Source organism: Pristiophorus japonicus, chromosome 1, assembly GCF_044704955.1.
Source record: "Pristiophorus japonicus isolate sPriJap1 chromosome 1, sPriJap1.hap1, whole genome shotgun sequence".
NCBI classification, from domain to species: Eukaryota; Metazoa; Chordata; class Chondrichthyes; family Pristiophoridae; genus Pristiophorus; species Pristiophorus japonicus.
In genome coordinates this window covers 256,229,334-256,257,300 of record NC_091977.1, presented here as the reverse complement: position 1 = coordinate 256,257,300, position 27,967 = coordinate 256,229,334, and the positions used below count along the sequence as shown (strand labels likewise).

Below are 27,967 nucleotides of genomic sequence, written 5' to 3'. Positions count from 1 at the left end.
CATGCTATGATCACTCATTCCAAGGGGATCCTTTACTAGGAGATTGTTTATTAATCCTGTCTCATTACACAGGACCAGATTTAAAATAGCATGCCCCCTGGTTGGTTCCGTTACATACTGCTCAAGGAACCCGTCCCTTATGCACTCCTCCTCAAGGTTACCCTGACCAATTTGATTTGTTCAATCAATATGGAGGTTAGGATCTTGCGAAGGCAACGTTGATGGTATTTCTCCAACGACTTGAGGTGTCTACTGTATATGGTCCATGCCTCTGAGCCATACAGGAGGACGGGTATTACTACAGCCCTGTAGACCATGAGCTTGGTGGTAGATTTGAGGGCTTTGTCTTCGAACACTTTTTTCCTCAGGCGGCCGAAGGACAGGTGCACCAACATTAGCGTTCTCAACCAGGTCAACATCCCCAGCATTGAAGCACTGACTACACTTGATCAGGCCACACTGTCCGCATGCCAGACACGAGACTCCCAAAGCAAGCGCTCTATTTGGAACTCCTTCATGGCAAACGAGCCAAGGGTGGAGAGAGGAAACATTACAAGGACACCCTCAAAGCCTCCCTGATCAAGTGTGGCATCCCCACTGACACCTGGAAGTCCCTGGCCAAAGACCGCCCTGAGTGGAGGAAGTGCATCCAGGATGGCGCGAGCGCCCCGAGTTTCATCACCGAGTGCATGCAGAAAACAAGCACAGGCAGTGGAAGGAACGCGCTGCAAACCTGTCCCACCCTCAACAAATGTCTGTCCCACCTGTGGCAGGGACTGTGGCTCTCGTACTGGACTGTTCAGCCACCTAAGGACTCATTCTAAGAGTGGAAGAAAGTATTCCTCAATTCTGAGGGACTGCCTATGATGATGATGATGATGGAGGTTAAAATCACCCATGATTATTGCTGTTCCCTTTTTACATGCCCCCACTATTGTCTGGTTTATGCTCTGACCAACAGATTTGTTACTGTTTGGGAGTCTATAGATTACTCCCACCAGTGACCTTTTTCCCCTTATCATTCCTTATCTCCACCCAAGCTGTTTCAACATCCTTATCATTTGAGCCAATATCATTTCTCACTATTGCAGTGATTCCATCCTTTATCAATAGAGCTAGCCCACCTCCTTTTCTTTTCTGTCTGTCCTTCTGGATTGTCAAATACCCCTGAATATTTAATTCCCAGTCCTGGTCACCTTGCAACCACGTTTCTGTAATGGCTATCAGATCATACCAATTTGTCTCAATTTGTGCCGTCAACTCATCTATTTTGTTACAAATGCTATGTGCATTTAGACAAAGTGCCTTGAAGTTTGTTTTTTTACTCTTTTTTCCTGCTCGTTTCCCTTCTCCTTCAAACTCACTTTCTTTATTTTGCTTTCTAATTCCAGCTTTCTAATTATGCATCAGGTCAAGGTCAGGTCAGGTCTACATCTCAGGTTATGTATGTTCTCATTGATACTATGACGACACTCATTTTACGATGTTTAAAACAATCAAACTGATTCCTTGATGAAACCCTGTTATAAACATAGAAACATAAAAAATAGGTGCAGGAGCAGGCCATTTGGCCTTCGAGCCTGCACCACCATTCAATATGATCATGGCTGATCATGCAACTTCAGTACCCCATTCCTGCTTTCTCTCCATACCCTTTGATCCCTTTAGCTGTAAGGGCCACATCTAACTCCCTTTTGAATATATCTAACGAACTGGCCTCAACAGCTTTCTGTGGTAGAGAATTCCACAAGTTCACAATTCTCTGAGTGTAGAAGTTTCTCCTCATCTCATAAGAACATAAGAATTAGGAACAGGAGTAGGCCATCTATAGCCCCTCGAGCCTGCTCCGCTATTCAACAAGATCATGATCTGGCCGTGGACTCAGCTCCACTTACCCGCCCGCTCCCCGTAACCCTTAATTCCCTTATTGGTTAAAAATCTATCTATCTGTGACTTGAATACATTCAATGAGCTAGCCTCAACTGCTTCCTTGGGCAGAGAATTCCACAGATTCACAACCCTCTGGGAGAAAAAATTCCTTCTCAACTCGGTTTTAAATTGGCTCCCCCGTATTTTGAGGCTGTGCCCCCTAGTTCTAGTCTCCCCGACCAGTGGAAACAACCTCTCTGCCTCTATCTTGTCTATCCCTTTCATTATTTTAAATGTTTCGATAAGATCACCCCTCATCCTTCTAAACTCCAACGAGTAAAGACCCAGTCTACTCAATCTATCATAAGGTAACCCCTTCATCTCCGGAATCAGCCTAGTGAATCGTCTCTGTACCCCCTCCAAAGCTAGTATATCCTTCCTTAAGTAAGGTGACCAAAACTGCACGCAGTACTCCAGGTGCGGTCTCACCAATACCCTATACAGTTGCAGCAGGACCTGGTCCTAAATGGCTTACCCCTTATCCTTAAGACTGTGTCCCCTGGTTCTGGACTTCCCCAGCATAGGGAAACATTCTTCCTGCATCTAACCTGTCCAATCCCATCAGAATTTTATATGTTTCTATGAGATCCCCTCTCATTCTTCTAAATTCCAGTGAATATAAGCCCAGTCGATCCAGTCTTTCTTCATAAGTCAGTCCTGCCATCCCAGGAATCAATCTGGTGAACCTTCGCTGCACTCCCTCAATAGCAAGAATGTCCTTCCTCAGATTAGGAGACCAAAACTGTGCACAATATTCAAGGTGTGGCCTCACCAAGGCCCTGTACAACTGCAGTAAGACCTCCCTGCTCCTATACTCAAATCCTCTCGCTATGAAGGCCAACATGCCATTTGCCTTCTTCACTTCCTGCTGTACCTGCATGACAACTTTCAAGGACTGCTGTACCATGACACCCAGGTCTCGTTGCACCTCCCCTTTTCCTAATCTGTCACCATTCAGATAATAACCTGCCTTCCTGTTTTTGCCACCAAAGTGGATAACCTCACATTTATCTACATTATACTGCATCTGCCATGCATTTGCCCATTCACCTAATCTGTCCAAGTCACCTTGCAGCCTCTTAGCATCCTCCTCACAGCTCACACTGCCACCCAGCTTAGTGTCATCTGCAAACTTGGAGATATTACATTCCATTACTTTGTCTAAATCATTAATGTATATTGTAAATAGCTGGGGTCCCAGCACTGAACCTTGCGGTACCCCACTAGTCACTGCCTGCCATTCTGAAAAGGACCCGTTTATTCCTACTCTTTGCTTCCTGTCTGCCAACTAGTTCTCTATCCACGTCAATACATTACCCCCAATACCATGTGCTTTAATTTTGCACACCAATCTCTTGTGTGGGAACTTGTCAAAAGCCTTTTGAAAGTCCAAATACACCACATTCACTGGTTCTTCCTTGTCCACTCTACTAGTTACATCCTCAAAAAATTCTAGAAGATTTGTTAAGCATGATTTCCCTTTCATAAATCCATGCTGACTTGGACCGATCCTGTTACTACTTTCCAAATTCACTGCTATTACATCTTTAATAACTGATTCCAATATTTTCCCCATTACTGATGTCAGGCTAATACCTCGTTTTCTCTCCCTCCTTTTTTAAAAAAAAGTGGGGTTACATTAGCTACCCTCCAATCCCGAGGAACTGATCCAGAGTCTATGGAATGCTAGAAAATGACCACCAATGCATCCACTATTTCTCGGACCACTTCCTTAAGTACTCTGGGATGGGCCACTTCCTTAAGTACTCTGGGATGCAGACTATCAGGCTCTGGGGATTTATTGGTCTTCAATCCCATCAATTTCCCTAACACAATTTCCTGACTAATAAGTAAACAATGCTTTAATTTTTTTTTTAAACTTACATTTTGAAACTAAATCGACAATGACAACAATTTAGAATACAGTGCAATTTTTTTGGAAGACCATTATTTGTCATGTGTATAACATTACATTGGTCTTTTCCTCGATTTTTGTCAGCTAAACTCGTCAATGATTTTTGAGAAGTCAAATCCTCTCAGTACTTCGTTTTGATGTTCATGATTGAAAGACGAAGTCATTCTTGTCCCATTCGGTTCCTGACCTCATCCCTGATGCGTTTTAGTTTCAAGAAGGACCATTCAACACTGCAAGTTGATACCATCATCGACAGACATATCGGAAGAGCTATGTCAATATTAGAAAAGGTTTGGGTGAGGGCATGTGTATGGAGAAATTGGTGCATTCTCAGCTCTGCTGACTTAGTTTGTTTGACACAAATTGAGGTTTGGAGCTCTCTTGAGGATGCCACCAAACTAGAAATGAATTGGATGAATTCACTTTCATTCACAGGTTCCAGATCTTTGGGATAGGAACGGGCAAGATTTGCTGCAGCTTGCTTAATTTAATCAGACGAGAGAGCAGCTAGCTTGGACAGGAATCCAAACTTGATATTCTTGTATGCTTCAAGGCAGTGTTTCAAGGTACTGATTAGTTGATTAATAATGACAATGATGACACTTCAGTTTTGAATTTCTCCTTGGGTGACAGCACAGTGTTTTCAGCATCTCCATCGTCATAGCAGCGTTTGCGTACCCGGACACGCCTCTGAGCTGAATTGTACTCGTTGTGGCCACACAGTTTAATCCTTAGGTCTTCGAAGTCCTCAAACTCTGTCCACTGGGTCTTGACAAAATTGACAAGGGTCTCGAGTAAGGACACCATGACATTCAGATTCAAGCCGGTCTCGTGAAGCGAGAGATTGGTCAGGTGAAAGCGCTTCAAGACTGTGTTCCAAATAACAATGAGAATAGCTGAATCCAGTTAACCCAGAATCAGCTGAGCTTCATTTCGGCATTCAACTTTCTATTCCACGTCAGTTGTCAGGGATTCCAACACTTCGCAAATGGGAGTGTAACCTTTGAGCAGGGCTGACACTGCTTTATACCTTGCGGACCATCAAGAAGCAGAAAGCTGTTTGACGACAGACAGCCCTAGTATTTTTACATAAAGCAGTCGCAAGCGATATGTCGTTGCTGATTTTGTACAATGTCAAAAGATCTGACAATCACTGGGCTGCATTCAGCACTGTTTTTCCCACAAGGTTGAGTGAACATGGTATAAACGTTGTGTATGGGCATTGCTCTTTGCTGACAGTTTGGACACCAATGTATTTCCCACTCATATTTGAAGCATCATCATAAGATTGTCCGCGACAATTTTGTATGTCGATCCCTTTCTCAGCCAGAAAGGCCAGTATTATTTCTGCTATTTCTTGTCCTGTGTGACCGATTATCGGCAAGAACTTTAGGAACTTTCATCAGGACCAGTCGGTAGAACATAACGGACGACAAATATCAGCTGATCTGAGTGTGTGACATCTGCCGTTGAATCAACAGATATTGAATAGAACTTCGCTGATTTTAATTCCTGGATAATCATCTCAAGTACTTTGTCACCCATCAGACTAATCAGTTCTTCACAAGTGGTGGAAGACAAGTATGAAGTATGCCCCTTGCCTTTGTTGGCAAACCGCTTGATGTATTCAGCAAGAAATGCATCGTAGTTTGTGAGAAACTCCAACACACCCAGATAATTACCATTACTTGGAGACCCAAAGATTTGTCTCTGCCTCACAATGAAAGACCTCGTTCACAGAGAAATGTTATTACATAGACAGCCCGCTCCAGCACCTTGCACCAGCACTGCTGTTCATTTTCAAACTGGAAGACAATATGACCATCCACACAACCAGTGCCTGCTTGTTCAGTGCACATTCCCATGGCTTCTCTATGCTGGTGGCTGTTTTCATGAGATGAAATCCTCTCATCTCCATGCTTCCAGTCATTAAACCCTTGAGTAAAGTGGCTACTTGTTCATGCTGTGACCTTACAAGCAAAGCAGTATATTCTACCGTTTGAAGGTGAATAACAGAGCCACATTTGCTCCACACGTTCTGCTGTCAGCGGGTGCACATGTGTGAAGAAGGACTTCGAGCAGTATCGGCGACATCCTTCCTTGGCATGAATCATGGAGTCTTTATCACAGTTTCGGCAGTCCTCACTACCTTTTGCAATCCAATGACTTTGCATGTCTTCTGAGGTATTGTCTCCCCACAGCCCAATGTTATTCATAAGTTGCACCTCTTTCAGCTCTGTATGCGGCAGTTGGTTTTCATCTTCTTCAACTTTTTGGATTTGAAGCTCCAACTCGGCCAACTCCAGGTCCGGTGCCACTCGTGGTTTTGTTGTTGAAATTGACTGCACAGCATCGTCTTGGCCTTCATCTTCATGATCTTGTGTTTTTAGTTGGAAAAAATTATCTATTTTAAGCAGTTTAGCTACTTCTCGTCTCTTTTGCTCCTCGCATAGCTGATGCTCTTCCTTTTTTTTCGCCCCCGATTGTGTGTAGAATGCATCTCTAGAAAAAGGACATCTCGAGTCTGTGTACATCAAGTCAAGAATAGCATGCGCCTGAGCCCTCGTGGCTTCGCTCCACTCTTGCTACATCACTTATGTCAATACTGTTTATCCTTACCCTTAATCCAACCCTGTATGGGCCCCATGCGATTGCTCAATCTGCCCCCCCACCCTCCCGACTTAATCTGTCGCTGGACACAAAACTCAGACATTTAACACAGAGAAGTGTGAAGTGATGGATTTTTGGAAGGAAGAATGAAGAGAGGCTATATAACCTAAATGGTACAATGTTAAAGGGGGTCCAGGAACAGAGAGACCTGGGGGTTCACATACACAAATCATTGAAGGTGGCAAGACAAGTTGAGAAGATTATTCAAAAAGCATATGGGATCCCGGGCTGTATAAATAGAGGCATAGAGTACAAAAGCAAGGAAGTCATGCTAAACCTTTATAAATTCGTTCGGCCTCAGTTGGAGTATTCTGTCCATTCTGGGCACCACACTTTAGGAAGGATGTCAAGGTCTAGGGAGAGTGTGCAGAGGAGATTTACTAAAATGGTATCAGGTATGAAAGACTTCAGTTACGTGGAGAGACTACAGAAGCTGAGGTTGCTCTCTTTAGAGCAGAGAAGGTTAAAGGGAGATTGTTTCCAGTGGTAGAAGGCTCGGTAACCAGGGGACACAGATTTAAGGCAAAAGAACCAGAGGCATGAGGGGGAAGTCAATTACGCAGCGAGTTGTTATGATCTGAATGCACTGCCTGAAAGGGTGGTGGAAGTAGACTTAATGATAATTTTCAAAAGGGGATTGGATAAATACTTGAAAAGGAAACATTTGCAGGGCTATGGGGAAAGAGCAGAGGAGTGGGACTAATTGGATAGCTCTTACAAAGAGCTGGCACAGGCATAATGGGACAAATAGCCTCATTTTGTGACGTCAGAAAATAAATTCCTCGCAGCCGTAGATTTAATAAGGCACAAACAAAACAATTAAAAACAGTTTCACAAAAAAACATTTTACAGGGTAGAACTAGCCATAAAGCATATTTTGTTCTCATCTTTATATTGCATTACTTTCCACTGTTCAGTGTGGATCCAGATAGTATTAAATCTGCTGCATAAAATCCAGAAAACTGTTTTTCTACACTGTCACAACATAAAAGTTTGAGAAACAAAACAATTTGATATTACTAGTTTTGAAAAATACAAATCAATTGGGGATGGGGCAGAGAAAAATAGGAGAACTTGGATTACACCAGCAGTATCGTGGAGAAGTTCCAGTTATGCAGAGAGGCTTACGCTCTGCCAGCATAAACAAACAAGCCACGACCTTTCAGCTATACAAAAGCCATAGAAAGTGATAAAGGGGTCGCTTATCTGAAGCATTCAGTAATCATTTAACAACAATCACCAGAACTAAGAAATCCAACGGACTGTATCCCAACATAAGCTTTCATGAGAAGAGAAAAATCAGACGGAAAAGGAGAAGGGAAAAAAATACATTCCATTGGCACACAGCCAGGATTTTTCAGAATCTGCTGGTAACAAACCTGAGGGCTGTCCTGCTTAATACCAAAATCTCCCTCACGTTTTTTTCCATGGGTGGTTTATAGCTGTGCCAGTATTGTGTCTACTTTAAATTGGTTCCTGCTGATTGGCAGCAGCCTGTTTTGATGGAATAAACATATTTGGCTAGGGTTTTACATTCCCCCTTGTCTGAAGCGCCTCTCGCGGGATTGGAATTCTACCTTTCACAGAGGTGCATCCCGAGCCGAATTTCGAGCCATGGGGCCAGTTACATTTTGATGCAGACTCCACCGGGAGTCTTGCCAAAATATGGGCAAAAACTGAACCACCAGGTCTTGCGAGAGTTTCCACAATGGGAGGACACATATCATTCCCGGTCCTGAAGCAGTGGCCTTTTTTTTTACATTTTGCTGGTTCCTCTATGCCTTGTGTAATGCCATGCTCTGTCAGTGTTTGCACTGACCCAAGTATCCTCCAAAATGTCTTCAACTCCTTCTGTGACCCCAGAAAGCTGGATGTCTGAACTGAACAGATAGCCTTTGCATCCATCATTCAAATGATGCAAATGCTAGGAAATAAGTTGGAGTAAATCTTTCCCTCATTTACAATTTTTTAAACAAATGCCCGTCCAAAAATCAGTGGATGCATTGTGCGCTGCCAGTTTTGGCCATTGGGAAATAGAGGGAGGTGCAGAGTATCAGAGACACGGTGACACACATTCCTGAACAATTTTCTATTCCAGATCAGGGATAAATTGGCAAGAACGAGTGGTAAATGAGACTGCTATCTGGGTCGGAATCATCAAAGGCTCTTATCTATGTAAATAATGTAACTTTGGGTATTTTTCATTCCCTCATATCTTCAGTAATATTTGAGAAAATATCTAAGACCAGGGGCAGCACTGGGGAATGGAAGTTTTCTCACCCTGTTGTTCAACAAGTGAGAATAGATCACAGCTCATTCAATCGATAGCAAATAATATGCATCACCAGCTGGTGATCTTATCATGGTTACAGTAGATTTAATTAGCTAAAATAATAAGCCTTTGAGGAGACACGAAGTGCGATGTTTGACTCAATAGTTTACTGAGCACACAGCTCTGCTTTGCCCTGGCCATGGGTAGGTTTCTTTATTTGAGGTGCTGGGCCAGATGGTGATAAACTCAGATGGAAATTCCAGGTGGAAGATGAATGGCACTCATGGAGATTAGCGTATGTCCCACAGCTGCTTCAGCCACATGTTTGTGTGAAGATAGCTGCACTCTGCCATAGTGCGGTTATGCAAATGATAGCAAGAGCTATGCTAACCTATTTACCAGAGCAGCTCCCTCTCCAGTAGGTAGGCTGAAGAAGCACTGGGCTGGGCTCTCTGTAGCTGAAGTGTCTAGTCCTTGTGTCTCCATCAAGAATGGCTGGAAGGGGAGAAACGGCCAGAACAAATGTAGGAGGGCGCCCTTCGCACTGTAGCCCTGGATAAGGATTAGCCAGAACTATTTGGTGCTTAAGGTGGTTGGTGGAAGGTTCAGAGGGGTTTATGGGGGGGAGCTTCTTCACACAGAGGTTTGTCGGGGTCTGGAACTCACTATCTGGAAGGGTGGTGGATACAGAAACCCTCACCACATTGAAAAGGTGCTTGGATGGGCACTTGAAGTGCCGTAACCTGCAGGGTTACGGATCTAGAGCCGGTAATTGAGATTAGACTGGATAACCTCTTGTTGGCTGGCACAGATACGATGGTAAGTACTGCAGGGAATCGAATACGGCCAAGGTGATCTCCTGGAGTAGCTTCGATCACCTGGATGGGTCGGAGAGGAATTTTCCCAGATTTTTTTTCCCCAATTGGCCTCGGTTTTTACCTCTCCCAGGAGATCACATGGCTTCGGTTGGGGTGGAGTGTAGAATGTTTCAGTATAAGGGTTGTCGCAGTTGTGTGAGGTGGACTGCGTGCTCTTTACCTTTCCACCATTGTTCATAGGTTTATATGTAACCTTCAGGGCTGCCGACCGAGGGCCGTGCGGCTCTTTGTCGGCCAGCGCATACAATGGGCCGAAATGGTCTCCTTCTGCGCTGTAAATTTCTATGTTTCTATGTTTAACACTGGCAAATCTGAATCCATCTTGTTCAATTCCCACTAGAAACTTTGCATCTTAATCCGTGATCCCATCTCCTTTCCTGGCTGCTTACACATACTCAACTTGACAGTGCAACAGTGCACAATCCACAGTGTACTGCTCAACCCTGAGCTTTATATTTGCTATTTTATTACCAAGGCCACCTACTTCCACTTCTGAAATATTACTACTCCAACCTCACCCCCATTACCCCTGAAACTTTCATCCATGGCTTCATCACCTCTAGACTCAACTTTTCCACTTCCCACTTCGTAAGCCTTCCAAGCTTTATCTTACATAAATTCCAACTCATCTAGATCTTGGTAGCTGTATCCTCTCACTCACTAAGTTCCCCTCACCTATCATCTTTGTTTTCGTCAACGCCATTGGTTTCTAATTTTTCTTGCTCGAGTCCAACCTTCACTTGTGAAGCATGTTGCTATGTTAAAAGCAGTACATGAATTCCCTACATTACTACAGTGACTACATTTCAAAAGTACTTTGTTAACTGGAAAGCCCATAGGAATGTCCTGAAGTTCGTGAAAGGTGCTATATAATTGGCATTCTTTCTTTCATTAAATGCAACAGTTGTTTTTGTTCAGCCTCCTTACAATGGAATTTTAATGGGTAGAAGATGACGACGAAATGATAACATGATATTGCATCAAATTGTAAAGGGATAGAATCTCTTTGTTCACTCTTCACCACCCCCCAACCCACATTAAAGACATGTTAATTTGAGTTACATTTAAGAAAGAAAGATTAAATTAAAAAGTAGATAATGTAACATATTCAATTCTTAGGAGAAATAATTTTGATTTTGTTTTCTTGGTTTGGATCAGCAGTGCTACCAGTAAGATGCACTGACTATACTATGCTCAGTGATGGTCAGTGTTGGAGCTGAAACTAAAGAGCAATAATGCATCCATTACTTAAAATAAGTCAGCTTTAATAATGCTTTTTAAGCAAAGTTGGCTCTTACCTGATCTTTCAGCTGCTGAACAGAGCTCTGCAGGTGTAGGATCTGGTTGAAGAGTGGGCTCTGTAGCACACATCTCAATAAGCTCAGTCTCTCTTCATTTGCCACATCCCCTCTTTCTCGTAACTTTGCCTGTAACCGCTCCACAGCCTGTAAAGCTCGCTGGGCATCTATAAGTATAATTAATTTGTGCACAATTTCAGTATATGTAACTTTCAATGCCACGAATTAAACATTTTTATTGGCCTACAACATTTTCACAAACTTTTTGTAGTAAAACTAAGTTGCTGTTGATGCAGTGGTTGATATTCTTTCCCTAAAATACCACAGGCGTGGGATAATATAAATCAATTTTCATAAATACAGAGTAAACACTTCATCAAAATAATATGAATCTATATTATGCAATTGTATAATACATACAGCCCTTATACACAGATATAATCTGACAGATGTCTCATCAATCCCCCAAAGGGTTCTATTCATAGCACAACCTCATATTTGGAGTGAGTTTTATTATCTTTTTGTTTATATTTTTTTGAAAATTTCATTTAATAGTGAATGCTGACATTAGACAAGCTGGCTTGATGGAGTTACTAAATTTTTTGTAGAGCTATCTGATTAGTTACATTCCCGTACTCTTTACCCATAGTCCTGTAAAATGTTTCCCGTTAAGTATTTATCCAATGCTCTTTTGAATGTCACTATTGAATCTGCTTCCAACACTTTTTCAGGCAGTGCATTCCAGAACACAACTCACAATGTAAAAATAAATCCTCATGTCACCTCTGGTTCTTTTGCCTATCGTTTAAATCTGTGTCCTTTGGTTACCGACCCTCATGCCAGTGGAAACAGTTTCTTCTATTTACTCTATCAAAACCATTCATGATTTTGAACACTTCTATCAAATTTCCTCTTAACCTTCTCTGCTCCAAGAACAACCACAGTTTCTCCACATAACTGAAGTCCCTTTCTCTGGTACCATTCTAGTAAATCTCTGCTGCACCTTCTCTAAAGGAGTTGACATCATTCTTAAAGTGCGGTGCCCAGAATTGAACATAATACTCCAGCAGAAGCCTAGCCAGTGTTTTATAAAGGTTTGTCATAACCTCCTTGCTTTTATATTCTATTCTTATAATAAAGCCAAGGATCCCATATGCTGTGATCCCATATGCTTTTTTTAACAGCCTACCCCTGACACCTTCAAAGATTTGTGCACATACACACACCCTCAGGTCTCTCTGTTCCTGCACCCCCTTTACAATTTGTACCATTCAATTCATATTGCCTCTCCTCACTCTTCCTACAAAATGCATCACTTCACGCTTCTCTGCATTAAATATCATCTGCCATGTGTTTGCCCATTTTACCAGTCTGTCAATGTCCTCCTGAAGTCTGTTACTATCCTTTGGTTACCGACCCTCCTGCCAGTGGAAACAATTTCTCCTATTTATTCTATCAAAACCATTCATGATTTTGAACACTTCCGAGTTTCATGTCATTTGCAAACTTTGAAATGATGCCCTGTATACCGAAATCCAGGTCATTAATATATGTCATAAAGAGCAGTGGTCCGAATACCCTGGGGAACACCAGTCTGAAAAACAACCGTTCACCAATAGTCTCTGCTTTCTGTCCCGAAGCTTATTTTGTATCTATGCTGCCATTGTCCCTTTAATCCTATGGATTTAAATTTTGCTAACGAGCCTATTATGTGGTACTTTGTCAAATGCCTTTTAAAGTCCAAATGCACAATATGAACCACATTACCCGCATCAACCTTCTCCGTTACTTCATCAACAAACTTACTCAAGTTAGCCAAACACTATTTGCCTTTAACAAATCGATGCTGACTTTCAATTACTCGCCAATACTTTTTCAAATGCCAATTCATTTTGTCCTGGATTATTGTCTCCAAAAGTTACACCATCACCGAAGTTGGGCTGACTGGCCTACAGTTGCCGGGTTTATCCCTCTCCCCTATTTTAATCAGGGGAATAACACTCCCAATACTCCAGTCCTCTGGCACTACCCCCATATCTATGGAGGATTGGAAGATCGTGGCTAGAGCTTCCACAATTTCCACCCATACTTCCCTCAAAAACCTAGGATGCATCCCAATTGGAACAGGTGACTTTTCTACTTTGAGGATTGCCAATCTTTTTAAGTATTTATATCCTTCCGAGTATGATTACTGCCTCCTCGACTGCTAAATTGGCAGCAGCCTCTTCTTTAGTGAGGACAGATGCAAAGTACAGGTTGAACCTCCCTTATCCGGCAGCCTCAGGGCCTGGCCTGAATAAGGGATGCTGTCGGATGAGGGGAGGTCAGCGCCCTGGGCAGGCCCAAAGTGTCGGCGGGCCCTCGGGGGGGCCGAGTGACGGCATGGCCCCAGCGGGTGTCGGCGTGGGCCGAGTGTCGGCACGGCCCCAGCGGTTGTCGGCGTGGGCCGAGTGTCGGCGCGGCCCCAACGGGTGTCGGCGTGGGCCGAGTGTCGGCGTGGGCCGAGTGTCGGCGCGGCCCCAGCGGGTGTCGGCCCGGCCCCAGCAAGCCAAGTGTCGGCCCTAAAGTCGGGGTGGAGATCGGCCTCGTTCTGCACATGTGCTCCCGGCCGCCGGAATCATGCCGGATGAGGGGTGGTGCCGGATAAGGGAGTTCCGGATAAAGGAGGCCCAACCTGTACTCAATTCGTACCTCAGCCATGCCCTCTTCCTCCACAAGAATATCTTCTTTTTGATTGCTAATTGGCCCCACCTTCCTTTGACTATTTACTAAGTAAATCAATAGTCTTTGTAAAAAGGATTTTATCTGTCAAATAACATGCTAAGGATTGATACCTGTTGCTGTGAATATCCCGATAACCTTTGTAATTATTGCCCAATCCTCTCCCCACGCACTATAATTTTAATGGCCCCTCTCCAAAACATAATTTATATTAAAAAGCTGCTACAAGTTATATTGCCACTGTAGCAGGTCAACATCAATGAAAAAAATTATCAATGTTGTGTATTTATCAATTTGATTTCCCTCTATCAGCAATTTTAGTTCCATTTCTAAAATGTATTGTGCTTATTCAGCATTTTAGTGCCGACTTTGAGCTGGGTCTGTACTGCCTGAATTAATTTCTCTCAGGATTATTGCAGCCAGTTTGGCAGAGTGAAAGCACAGCGTCCCACCTACTCACCCCACAATTTTTTTTCAGATTAAAGTTAGACTCTCCCAATCTTTAAAAAAAAAGTTAAAAACTACTAAAATAAGTACTGGATTGCTTAAACCCAAGTCAATGTGAAGATTACATACGGTCGTGCTATTATAACCCGCTTCTCCCAAATCCTTTTCAGGAGCCCGTAAAACACACTGACTCCGCAAGAGATCCGAGTTGGGAGTTCAGCTGCACGCTATACTGCAATTAACTCTGCAGACCCAGGAACACAATTAAGTAGCACAGAAGCAGTGTCAGCACCAGTTTTGGGAATAAAAGTGTGTAACATTTCAGTGCAAAAATAACCAATTAATTAGCAATTTCCTTTACAAAAACATGACAATTGAACATGCTTCTTACCTAAGCCTTCCAACATGTTTCCAATGGCGAGGCAAAATCACTCCACTCCCACTGGGGCCAGAATTATATCAAAATTCTCCTGAAAGAGAATACCAGAAATTATATTTGCAATACATATAAATATACTCACATGAAATTCTAATGTTGTTCACTGATAATCTGTAGTGTTTGGAACAATTCATTTTCAGTCATATCATTTAAAGTTGCCATCACTCATTTAGTAATTAGTGGGGAAGATCAGGTCTCAGCCCCATTGTAAATGCACTCCTCGCACTTCTACATACACATACAGTTCAGAAATTTATTTTCCACTAGAGAATAAATGTCTCCTAAAATGGATCCGGTTTCCAGCGTGACATTTGAGGAACATACTTTAATGATCGTACTTTGGAAGTTAAAAAAAAAAGTTTAAAAGTTAGCACCTCCCACCCAGAGATTCATATATCCGGAACCCTACCAAAAGATTCCGCCAACCCAACTGATCAGACAGCATCACATCCTTTCACAGTGAGCAACAATCGTCTGACTTGCCCCAACTTTACTGAAACACCCCAGCCAGCCATCCCCCAGCAAGTAAAGTAAGACACCCCATCCCATGAAGCAGAAATTTGCCAACCGCCCCCATCAAGCAGACATTATTTGAGTTTTTTGAGGATGTTTCCAGTAAAGTGGACAAAGGAGAACCAGTTGATGTGGTATATTTGGACTTTCAGAAGGCTTTCGACAAGGTCCCGCACAGGAGATTAATGTGCAAAGTTAAAGCACATGGGATTGGGGGGTAGAGTGCTGACGTGGATTGAGAACTGGTTGTCAGACAGGAAGCAAAGAGTAGGAGTAAATGGGTACTTTTCAGAATGGCAGGCAGTGACTAGTGGGGTACCGCAAGGTTCTGTGCTGGGGCCCCAGCTGTTTACATTGTACATTAATGATTTAGACGAGGGGATTAAATGTAGTATCTCCAAATTTGCGGATGACACTAAGTTGGGTGGCAGTGTGAGCTGCGAGGAGGATGCTATGAGGCTGCAGAGTGACTTGGATAGGTTAGGTGAGTGGGCAAATGCGTGGCAGATGAAGTATAATGTGGATAAATGTGAGGTTATCCACTTTGGTGGTAAAAACAGAGAGACAGACTATTATCTGAATGGTGACAGATTAGGAAAAGGGAAGGTGCAACGAGACCTGGGTGTCATGGTACATCAGTCATTGAAGGTTGGGCATGCAGGTACAGCAGGCGGTTAAGAAAGAAAATGGCATGTTGGCCTTCATAGCGAGGGGATTTGAGTATAGGGGCAGGGAGGTGTTGCTACAGTTGTATAGGGCCTTCGTGAGGCCACACCTGGAGTATTGCGTACAGTTTTGGTCTCCTAACTTGAGGAAGGACGTTCTTGCTATTGAGGGAGTGCAGCGAAGATTCACCAGACTGATTCCCGGGATGGTGGGACTGACCTATCAAGAAAGACTGGATCAACTGGGCTTGTATTCACTGGAGTTCAAAAGAGTGAGAGGGGACCTCATAGAAACGTTTAAAATTCTGACGGGTTTGGACAGGTTGGATGCAGGAAGAATGTTCCCAATGTTGGGGAAGTCCAGAACCAGGGGTCACAGTCTAAGGATAAGGGGCAAGCCATTTAGGACCGAGATGAGGAGAAACTTCTTCACCCAGAGAGTGGTGAACCTGTGGAATTCTCTACCATAGAAAGTAGTTGAGGCCAATTCACTAAATATATTCAAAAGGGAGTTAGATGAAGTCCTTACTACTCGGGGGATCAAGGGGTATGGCGAGAAAGCAGGAAGGGGGTACTGAAGTTTCATGTTCAGCCATGAACTCATTGAATGGCGGTGCAGGCTAGAAGGGCTGAATGGCCTGCTCCTGCACCTATTTTCTATGTTTCTATGTTTCTATTATTCCTTTCCCTACACCAAATAGAGATGACTGTAACCCCACCCCCACCTTACTGAGCAGAGATTACAGCCAAGAACAACCATCCTTCCCGCCGCCAATCCCAACAATCAGAGTTCATAGCACCACCTATACCTCCTCACCGCCATGGGCAGAGATTTCAAGAACCCCCAACCCCAAAACAGCAAGAAAAGTGGTCAAAGCGCACACCAAATCACCAACAGTGAAGAAGTGGAAGTGTACAAAATAAAGTTTAAAAAAATGGATTCCCTTGACAAGAATCAAGAATGCCCCCACCCCCACCCCCAGTGAGATTAAATAAGAACACCTACATCCCACACACGGGCAGAAATCAACCCCCGTTGTGCAAAAACCCCTTCACCAACCTCTCCCCTACCCAACTGAGCAGAAAAACAATCAACCACCTCCATATACCAAGCAGAAACAAGCACACCAACAATTTCAGCACCCCTCCCCGCACCCCCGCAATTAGGCCAGGTCAGCTCCACTCCAGAGCTGAAATTTGTCACCCAGTATCAAGTGTTAAATACTTCCAAATTAGATACTGAAGAACAAAGCTCCCCCATCCTCCACTGAATGGGCCCAAGTTTCTGCCCTCTGGAAAAATGCGCATCTCCATAAGGTGCGCCAATTTTCTGGAAGAAAAGGGGTGCCGAAAACTTACCTTGTGATTCTCCGGTCTCCTCGGGACGTCTTCGTGCTCGGCGTGGCGCAGCACAAGGGATCGGGGGCGGAGCCAGGTCCCGGTGCTGAAAACAGTGCCAGGACCTCTGCACATGCGCGCTAGAGTGTGCGCGCATGTGCAGTAGCTCCAGGCCCCAAAGGCTGCGTGGGAGGGGCCCCGACCCTAGCCCTAGCCGAATGGGCTCACCGGGCGAAGATCGGGACTCGGACCTCCCTCCTGTCCAGCTCCCTCCCCCCTCTTCTCCCCCCCTATCGTCGACGGGGCCCGTCCGCCTGGCATCTCGCTGGGGACAGGCCCCGCCCGAAGTGTCGGCGGCGGCCCGGCTCGTTCAGCCTCCTTCCGTGCTGTAAATTTCTATTATTCTATGGTCACTGTTCCCTAAATGTTCACCTATTGACACTTGCTTCACTTGATCCACCTCATTCCCCAGAACCAGATCCAGCAATGCCCCCTCCCTCGTCGGGCCGGGAACGTACTGATCAAGAAAGTTCTCCTGAACACACTGCAGAAATGCCCTTTACGCTATTACGATCCCAGTCTATATTAGGATAGTTGAAGTCCCCCATTATTACTACCCTCTTGCCCCTCTGTAATTTCTCAGCAAATTTGCTCCTCCATATCTTTCCTACTATTTGGTGGTCTATAGAATACACCTAGTAGTGTAATGGCACCTCTATTATTTCTTAAATCTAGCCATATAGATTCTGTCCTTGACCCTTCCAGGACATCCTCCCTCTCTAGCACCGTAACATTGTCCTTAACCAATACTGCGACACCACCTCCTATCTTTCCTTCCCCATGTTTCCTGAACACCTTATAACAAGGAATATTTTGAGTCAGGTCTCTGTTATTGCTACATCGTATTCCCATGTGGCTATTTGTGCCTGCAGCTCACTTACCATGTTTACCACGCTTCATACGTTCACAAACATACATTGTAAACCCATCTTAGACCACCCTGTATTCTCTCAAAGTTGCATTCCACCTAATGGGCTCAAATTTCCCCAAGAGTTGCCCCGTTTTTTTTTGGAGTAGGTAGCTTTTTTCGAAGTAACTTAAAAATCGCAAATTTCCCCATTTAACTTGATCCAGTGTAAGTCAGTTAGTTAGGTTTTTTTCTAGTTTAGTTTGTTCTCTCCAAGAGGGGGTGTGACAAGCCACTTACGCCTCTTCTGGCCATAGAACCAAATTTGGCCAGCTGAAAATTACTCCAAACTAACTTAGGCCAGTGTATCTGGCCACTTTTGTAGGCACAGAAAAACCTTACCTACATTTAAGAAATCAGCGCAGGTAGCCAGAGATTTGAGGGGGGGGGGGGGGGGGGGGGAGCGGGAGAAGGTGAGTTAGAGGATTCTAAAGCACTAAAGACCTTCACAACATCAGCACAACATCTTCAGAACAGCTGCACAACATCATCAAAAATAAATGAAAGATAAATCAACTACTGAAAATAGAGCAGCCCTACCTTGCCGACTGCAGAACGCACCGGCTAGCCCTCCCACCAGGGGGCTAGGGGCAGTAGGAACGCATGACTGTAGGAGTGAGGGATTTTTACTTTTTACAGTTGTCGCTAAATGTTGCGTGCTCCTAATGGAACACGATTCAGTTTTAATGCAAAATATCTTTTATTGGATATTTTACAGTGCACTTCAATGACAACAGCAACAACAGCAAAGAAAGGCTGCACCCATCCCTCACCCACATCTTGGGGAAACTGCACTTCCTCATAGGGGCGGTGATAGTGGTGGGGGGGCAGAGGGGGCGGGGGGAGTTGGGGGCCCGGCTTGGGTCTGACCGGTGGCTGGTGCGTGGATTGAAGTGGGAGTGGCATTTGAGTATCCGGCCTTTGTGCCCTTATTGCAGAAGCTAGCTCCCTCATGGCATCTGCCATCGTTTGCACACCCTCTGAAATGACCGCCCTCACTTCCCGTCTCAGTGCTGAGATTTCACCTGACAGTGTCGCTACCTCATCACGCACCCCACTGACTGCCGCCACGAGTGATCTTGTGAGGGTATTGGTCTCATCACCCAATGACAGAACCTGATTAACCTCTGCTGTGGGCAGAATCTCAGGAGAGACAGGTCAGCTGCTCCTTCCCCTCGCCATGGGTCTGCCTAATGGCACCCCTCCAGTGTGAGGCGCAGGCTAGGACGATGGGGCACTGGGTGTCCCAACGTGCATTTCACGACCGCCATTTGGACCCGCGATCTCGGAAGGTGTGAACCCATGGAATGTTGCCGAGGAGCTCGGAGGTTTCTGGCAATGTGATGCCCTGGACTATGGACTGATCCATATCGCGGTCAGCATTCTCCCATGAACACATTTCCATGGACCCCTCCCTCCCCCCACCCGCCTTGGTCTGCAGCGCATGCATCTGGATCCTCTGGTGGATCTTCAGGATGTTGAGGAGTGTCTTCTTCTTCTGCAAAATACAACAGAACAGTCAAATGGTTAGCAGCACAGGAGGGGGCAGGATGGGTGGCATGAGTAGTCTGACTCGTAGCAGGCCAATCAGCATGTTGATTTGAAGGGTGTCTATGCATTTTAATGACTCACCCTCACGTGTGGGTCCAGCTTGTGCAGAGCTGATTCTTTTTCTGCTGGTACGACTCAGCAAGGCAGCAACCCTCTGTTCCAGGGGTGACAGTTGGTGCAGATTTGGCGGCCCTCCTCCTGTTCCAAGTCTTTCCCTTTTGCTGTGAGCCAATTTCTTCTGCAAAGATGAAAATATTAATTTTCAGACATGGTGCGCTTCTGATGGGTGGGACACATACAGATGATCACATTTTCCATTGCAATTCAATTTAAAGATGAAGATATTACTTATACTCACTACTTGACCAACATCCTGCCATTTCTTGTTGCACTGGCTTCCAGATCTTGCGGTATTGACCCCTGCAGAGTATTCTTCTGCAACTAGGTTCCATCTTCTTCTCATTTCCTTGGGTGAAACTTGACGGACCACTCTTGCTGATATCCAGCTCCAGCGATTTCTCCTCAATTACAGTCACTAGTTTCTCCACTTCCTCATGGAGGAAATTCTTTGTTCATGTTGCATACTCTTGCACCATTCGTGTATTGGACTTACGCTCAAAAATCACACTTCTCACCTTTCTTCCACCTATCCAGCACTCCTTTCCATTCCCTCAGCCACACAAAAATCAATATTTAAACCTTACCTTTATATATGGTCCATTATCAATGATACTGAGGACGCTCTCCCTTTAACTGGCCGATTGCCAAGCTTCCTGTTGCACTGCGCATGCGCGCACATTGAAACGTCCATTGCGCATGCGCGCACACTCAAACAGACATGCGCCCCCCTGCCGGCACGCCACAAGGCGCTGGGCCCAAGCCCCACCCCCCTGCAGGCCGTGCTGAGCAAGCGTGGCTGAAGCCCCCCCCGCCCCCAAAGGCTCTGCAGCGCCACGCCGATGGATCCGGACAACGAGGGAGTGGCCAAAGTGGAAGATATGTTTTTGTAACTTTTCTTGGCTTAGAAAGTCAGCGTGTCTCCCCTATTTGCACCGCTCGAGGCAGGCTGGGGAAATTTGGGCCCCGAATGTTAGTATTTCTTCCTTTCGTGCTCTCTGCCTCTCTCAATCCCTTGAGCACTTTATTTCCCCGTTTTAATGTTGCATCCTAGTGCCCATCCCCCTGCCAAATTAGGTTAAACCCTCCCCAACAGCACTAGCAAATCTTCCCGCGAGAATATTGGTTCCTGTCCTGTTGAGGTGCAATCTATCCGACCTTCCCCCAGAACCAGTCCCATTGTCCCAGGAATCTGAAGCGCACCCTCCTGCACCATCTCTCCAGCCACGCATTAATATGCTCTATCCTCCTATTTCTATACTCACTATCACGTGGCATTGGGAGTAATCAAGAGATTACTACCTTTGAGGTCTGCCTTTTAATCTCTTTCATAGCTCCATAAAATCTGCCTGCAGGGCCTCATCCCTCTTTCTTCCTGCGTCGTTGGTACCAATATGGACCACGGCTGGCTGTTCACCCTTCCCCCTCAGAATACTCTGCAGCCACTCAGTGACAACCTTGACCCTGGCATCAGGGAGGCAACATATCATCCGGGAGTCACATCTGCAGCCGCACAAACGCCCCTCTGCTCCCGACTATCGAATCCCCTACCACTATTGCTCTCCCACTACTCTTCCTCCCCCCTATACACCTGAACAACCCGTGGTGCTGCGGACTTGGCTCTGACTGTACTCCCCAGAGAAACCATCGCTCTCACCAGTACTCAGAATAAAATACTTGTTGGAGAGCGAGATGCACTCAGGGGATTCCTGCACTATCTGCGCAGTCCTCCATTTCTGACTAGCGGTTTTTCATTCCCTCTCTGGCTGCATTCTTAAGCTGCGGGGTGACCACCTCCTGAAACATCCTATCCACGAGGCTCTCAACCGTGCGGATTTTTTTTTTCATTCCGGGATGTGGGCGTCGCCGGCAATGGCCGCATTTATTGCCCATGCCTAATTGCCCTCGAGAAGGTGATGATGAGCCGCTTTCTTGAACTGCTGCAGTCCGTGTGGTGAAGGAACTCCTACAATGCTGTTAGGGAGGGAGTTCCATGATTTTGACCCAGCAATGATGTTGAAGGGCGATATATTTCCAAGTCAGGATGGTGCACACAGCTGCTGTTCAAATTCCGAAAACCGTCCAGCTGACAACACTTCCTGCACATGTGTTTGTCCAGGACGCGGGAAGCATCCTGGATTTCCCACATGGCTCAGGATGTGCATTCCACAGGACTGAGCTGCCCTGTCATGCCTCTATTTAATAGACTATTAACTACTATACAGAAACTTAAGACTAAGATTGTATCTAATTCAAGTTAATACTATATGAAATGAATAATATGTATTAACAGTTATTAATTTAATACAGTATTAACAGTTACTGCTCTGCTCGCTCCTGCTTTGTCCCTAACCAGTTATTTAACACCAGCTCCTAACTTGATGAAAAAAAACGGTGTGACCTTCAGTTACGAGCAATCATGTGGATATTTTTTTTCTCTTGACGCTGCTCCCTCACAGGTCCATGCAGTGCTCGGCTTCTCGCTTCTGGTTTATATTCTCGCTGCATCCTCGCAGGTCCACTCATTAGAAAAAAATGGATGGCCAAAAGATGTCAACACCTTCAATGAATGTTACAGAAGAAAGCTGCCATGAACTATTATTATTAGAGTAAGGGTTCTGACTATCAGTGTAAGTGCAAACAAAAAAAAGCAAGGCTCTATTCATACATGTTTTCAAATAGATGCATACATCTATCAGGCTCTCTGTACTAACAAACACTGGTTATCAATTTCTAATATGAATACTAAACACCAGACTGCTACAGCTGTTAGAAGGAGCTCACCCTGTGCTCCAAACAACAGACCCTAGATTAAAGCCACTGAGGCAAAATCATTAGAGTTAATACTCATCAACAGATTATTGAATCTAAAAAGCACCAAATGTCAATGCTAACGTGACGGGGACGGAGGAGAAGAAAGCACAGGTAATCTTCGTCATACTTTGCTGAAAAATGGCTAGCATGGAAATATTCTGCAATCCTCCCCCAACATCAACAAAATTGACTTTCAACAGTTGCCCAATTTAATATCTTCAGAATGCTAGTACTTAGTAACTTGCTGTTGATTACTGCTGTACAACATTTATGAGAGAGAATTAAAACAGTCTGCAAAGTTGAAAACACTCTGCCTACGTGAGAGTTAGCACATTGCATTGAGCTATAACTCACGCTTGACATTTCAAGACGCTTGGCAGCGAGCCAATTATGGGCTAACAACACATCAATTGAGCCAATAAGGTCAAAGGAGGCGAGCTCACTATTGTAAATTGATCCGGGTATAAATACAGTCATCTTTTGCCATGTGTTTTAGAAGGACAAAGGACCTGGCATAAAGCCAGCAGTTTGTTGCAGCTGCCAGAATAAATTTATGTTAAACTATCACTGGAGTTCGCATCTCATTGAAAATTAAGAGATCTAACAATTTTGGCGTCACGAACAGGATCACTGAGGGAAGAAACTGAATTTTGGACATCAGACCTACATACTGAGGTAAGGACTCCTCTTTATAAAAGTCCTCGGTCATTGTCTAAATTCAGCTCCCCTTCTACGCGATTCCGAAAGTCTCCGATTTGCGAATCCTCCGGTTGGTAATCGACTGTAGGTCCCATAGACGTCTAAACTTCGGCATTGTGTTAGTTAATTCATCACCGACCCACTGATCGGCTGGAAAGCCTACGACTCGAGACCCCAGTAAAGAAATTAGTACTATGGCAGCAGAAGATAAGAGCAAAGAATTGCCTACAACTGTGAAAGGCGGCCGGCCCAATTCGATAGACGAAATCCTCGAACAGTTGAAAGAATACATAGAGCAACAATTCGACTTATCTAAAACTGTATTAAGATGGAACGAAAATACGGTACCTCCAAAGGACAATGGTCCTTGGACGAGATCAAAAGGATCTGGGGAAAAACGATCCATATGAAAAATAAAGAACGAACCAGATGATCCATAGTCGTTATGAGACAGACCAACAGCGGAATTAAGTTATAATGCGTTCCCAACATGGTAGGGACCTGACCAGTACAAAGGACCAATTGCAAGCGGTTTGTGAACAACTGAGACAGAAAAAGCTTGAATTTGAAAAGTTGGAAGTGGAAGTTAAAGATCTTAAAGGTGAAATTAAAGATTGGAAAAAATCATTAGGTTAAGAGACAGTAATAGGAAAAGGAAACTGTATCGGTCAATTCCCAGGGTACCCATGTTTGGATAAATTAAAAGCGCAAACTCGAAGACACGACTAAGGAATAGATACGGATTCAGAATCCTCTGACGATACAGGGTCGGAGGATGAAGAATTAGGGGTGCGTTTTGCCCCGTTTATAAAAAAAAAGGCGAGTTGTAGTCAAATCAGAAGAGACTGCGGATGAGGGCGGAACCAAAAAAATGAAGAAAAGGCTGTATGAAAAATATTTAGTTCATGATCCGGCAGACCCAGAGAAAATTGATAAATGGTCCAAGGAGTTGCCCAATCCAAAGAAAGGGGGAGTGAAAACGTGGGACCAATTGGACCGCTTAAGAAATATATATCAACTTCATCCCTGGGACGGAGTGCAAATTTTGACCATCATGGTGCCAAAAACACAAGGAAGAAAATTGTACGACAAGGTAAAAGAAGCTTTGGGGCGGTATGAGCAAGAATTAGATGCAGGGTGGGATGCGATTAAACACTGGCTGTAAGCCTTCAGTCCAGCTAAGACAGACTAGGAAAAAAATTGCAGACTGCCAACAGAAAGGAACAGAGGAGGTCCTGGAGTATGACAAGCGGTTTAGATGCACATGGCTAGAATATTCGGGTATGAATAATACGGATGAGAAAATGGATGAACAAGAGTTTGGACCCCTGAAAGCAGCTTTCGTGGCAAGTCCAAAGCCAGAACTGTCCAAAATGCTTAAGGTAGTGTTACCGGACTGGGAAGGTAGAGGAACTACCTTTGCAGCGTTGGTGGATCGATGTAACCAATTAGACAGGGATATGGGAACTAAAGTCCGAGCTGTGCAGGCTATGGGATGGAAATCCCAGGATTCCGATAAACTGTCATTCGGAAAATTACCCGGAAAATGTCATTATTGTGGGAAAGAAGGTCACTGGGCCAAGACGTGCAGGGCAAAACAGCAAGGTCACGGCCGGGGAAGAGGACGCAGCCAGGGATACAATTCAGCCAACAAACCAGGCTTGTCACAAGATAATGACCTCATAGAAGCATTTAAGCGACTGACAATACAACAACAGAAGGAGTTACTTGGGATAGCAAAAAATGATTAGAGCTCGCCCTGACCCCACCTCCTCCCACTAATACAACAGAGGGGAGATGAGCTATATATAACTGTGAGGGTGGGCGATAAGGATGTGGACTGTCTTTTAGACACGGGTGGAATTAACATGCTTACCTCTACAATATGGAGACTCTTTGCCGTTGGATGGTAGGGCACGTACAGCCTATGGAATTGGGGGTCATAAAATGGAAATTAAAAGGACAACACCGGTACTTATAAGGCTGGGTCTGGATAGGCCCAGTAGATCAACCCCTTTTGGGAATGGATGTTCTAATCCAAGTAGATTCATCGTTGCATTTTGAGGATGGTCGGGTGACATGGTCAATTAGAACTTTGAAGAAAGAAGAATTGAAGGAATACCCGATATGGGCTAAAGATAAGAACGATTGTGGCCTACTCCAGATGGAGCCTGCGTCATTTACCAGGACCAAGCCTCCATGCACTAAACAGTATTCCATCAGTCTAACTGCCATCGCGGGAATCTTACAGGTTATTCAGCAATTGGAGAAACAAGGGGTGCTTATTAAAACGCATAGCTCCTCCAATAGCCCCGTGTGGCCGGTACAGAAATCTAATGAGACTTGGCGTATGACTGTCGATTATAGGAAAGCTAACCAGTGTATTGATCAAAAAGCTCCTTTGGTCGCAGATCCCTCCACCATTTTTAATGCCCTCAAACCGGAACATAAATATTTCTGTTATAGATATGGCCAATGGACTTTGGTCAGTGCCTCTGGCACCGGAGGTTCGACAGTGGTTTGCTTTCACGGTCCAAGAACAACAGTATACTTGGACCCGGTTACCACAGGGTTTCCACAACAGCCCTACGCTATTCCACATGGCTTTACAAAGCCATTTGTGAGAATTACCTCCCCTGTCATCCACAGTCATCCAATATGTAGACGATATCCTGCGAGCTTCAAACACGGAAGAACAGCATGAACAAGATTTACGAGCTTTGCTGGACCACCTTTGGCTGAAAGGACATAAAGCCAGCATCGACAAAGCACAAATATCCCAAGAAGAGGTTGTATACCTGGGACAAAAAATTTCACAAGGAAAGAGAGAACTTACCCAGGGTAGAACTGAAGCCATTCGGGCCACTAAAAAAAACACCACTATTCAGGAACTAAGATCTTTTTTGGGATTGTGTAACTTTAACAGAAATTGGATTGACTCCTTCACACAGCTTATTCAGCCATTAAATGATATCTTAAAGGGGAAACATGCCTCTAAAGAAGCCATCACCCTCACTAAGGAACAGTAAGAGGCCTTCCTGAGTTTGAAAAAGGCTATGTGTTCGGCACCAGCTCTGGGAATCCCCGACAGTGGAAAGCCATTTACGCTGTTTGTCCATGAGAAAGAAGGATATATGACAGCTATACTGACAAAAGAACATGGGGATCGGCAAAGACCTATTGGCTATTATTCGACAAAACTGGATGCGGTAGCCCTCGGATGGGGAAGTTGCCTCAGGGCCATAGAAGCTACATGTCAAGCAGTAATGATCACTGCGGGTCTAGTCCTCAACCAAAAGCTGATTGTCAAGTGTCCCCACACCGTACATGCTTTGCTGTCTATGAATAGAATGTCTCAGGTGACGGCAGCTGGATGGACCCGCTGGACAGCAGTTTTGGAAGCTCCTAATCTCCATATCGTCCGGGCCAGCCCGGTTAATCCCGCAACTATGCTCCCGATGTCAGAATCGAGAGAACAAGGGAGGGAGAATGTGAAGAGCATGATTGCGTGGAGATTTTAAAAGAAACAGAAGAAGCAGCCTTAGCAGCAGAGGAGCCTCTGCACAACCCAGACCTCATCCTGTTTACTGATGGTTCCTCCTTTGTGCACAATGGTACCAGAAAAGCAGGATGGGCAGTTACAACCTTATATGAGGTAGTGGCAAAAGGATGTTTACCCTCAGGAACGTCAGCACAACAGGCCGAGTTACGGGCCCTGTCAGAAGCATATCGAATAGCAGAAGGACAGACAGTTAATGTCTACACAGATTTGCGTCATGCTTTTGGAGTCGCTCACAACTTTGGTCTGTTATGGCGGAAAAGAGGATTCCTCACTGCTGCTGGTACACCTATCCGAAATGGAAAAGAAGTCCGAGGTTTACTCGAGGCCATACAATTATCTCAGGAAGTGTCCATCCTGAAGTGTAAGGCCCATACCAAGGAAAATACCATGGAAGCATAGGGAAATGCCCTAGCCGACCAGGCAGCTAAAGATGCCACCTCACAGGTCGCTCCCCCAGAAGAACCAACACAGATGTGCAGATTGAAAGCACTCAGGACTCTATGACACGAGACCTTCAAACAATGCAAGGCGAGTGCTCCCGAGAAGAAAAATGGACATGGAGTGAGGCAGGAATTAAGCTATGCGAAGATGGTGTCTGGAGACAAAGAGTTACCGACAAGCCAGTCGCGCCACAAGCGCTTATGCCTTTTTAAGCCGAACAGATCCACTCGTGGGAACACTTGGCCTCACAACAAAGGACGGCACGGTTCCAGAAAAGCTGGTGAGGTCGGGGATTTAAAAAACATGCCCAGCTGGTAGCAGACCGCTGTGTAGTCTGCCAGAAAAATAATTCTGGACCTATCACGGTAATGCCCCAACTGAGGACCCCTGCCCCTGTCGGACCATTCCAGCATCTGCAGGTTGATTATATATCTTTCCCTCCATGCCAAGGATTCACTAACATTCTTGTCATGGTCGACAGATTCTCTAGATGGGTAGAAGCTGTCCCAACGAAAAGAGCCACAGCCAATCACACTGCAAAGGTCTTGTGTAAGGATTACATTCCCCGGTGGGGAGTCCTGAGTAGCATTGACTCAGATCAGGGAACACACTTCACAGGTGCTGTCTGCCAAGAAGTCTGTAGGTTACTGAACATTACATGGGATTTACACTGTCCTTATCACCCACAATCATCAGGACAAGTAAAGCGAATGAATCGAACTCTGCCAAAT

General features: G+C 44.9%; 1 protein-coding gene across 10 annotated transcripts in view; it reads right to left on the bottom strand.

Moving 5' to 3' along the window:
* Nucleotides 1-27,967, bottom strand: part of LOC139270052 (multiple PDZ domain protein) — a 401,342-nt gene that overhangs the window by 336,160 nt on the left and 37,215 nt on the right. For all 10 annotated transcript variants that reach the window (XM_070888410.1, XM_070888412.1, XM_070888415.1 and 7 more), the window contains exons 2-3: nt 14,522-14,600; nt 10,963-11,129 (exon numbers count right to left, since the gene is read on the bottom strand). In XM_070888410.1, the coding sequence (XP_070744511.1) occupies nt 10,963-11,129; nt 14,522-14,537 (183 nt within the window). In that variant the 5' untranslated portion in view covers nt 14,538-14,600. The remainder of the gene's footprint in view (nt 1-10,962; nt 11,130-14,521; nt 14,601-27,967) is intronic.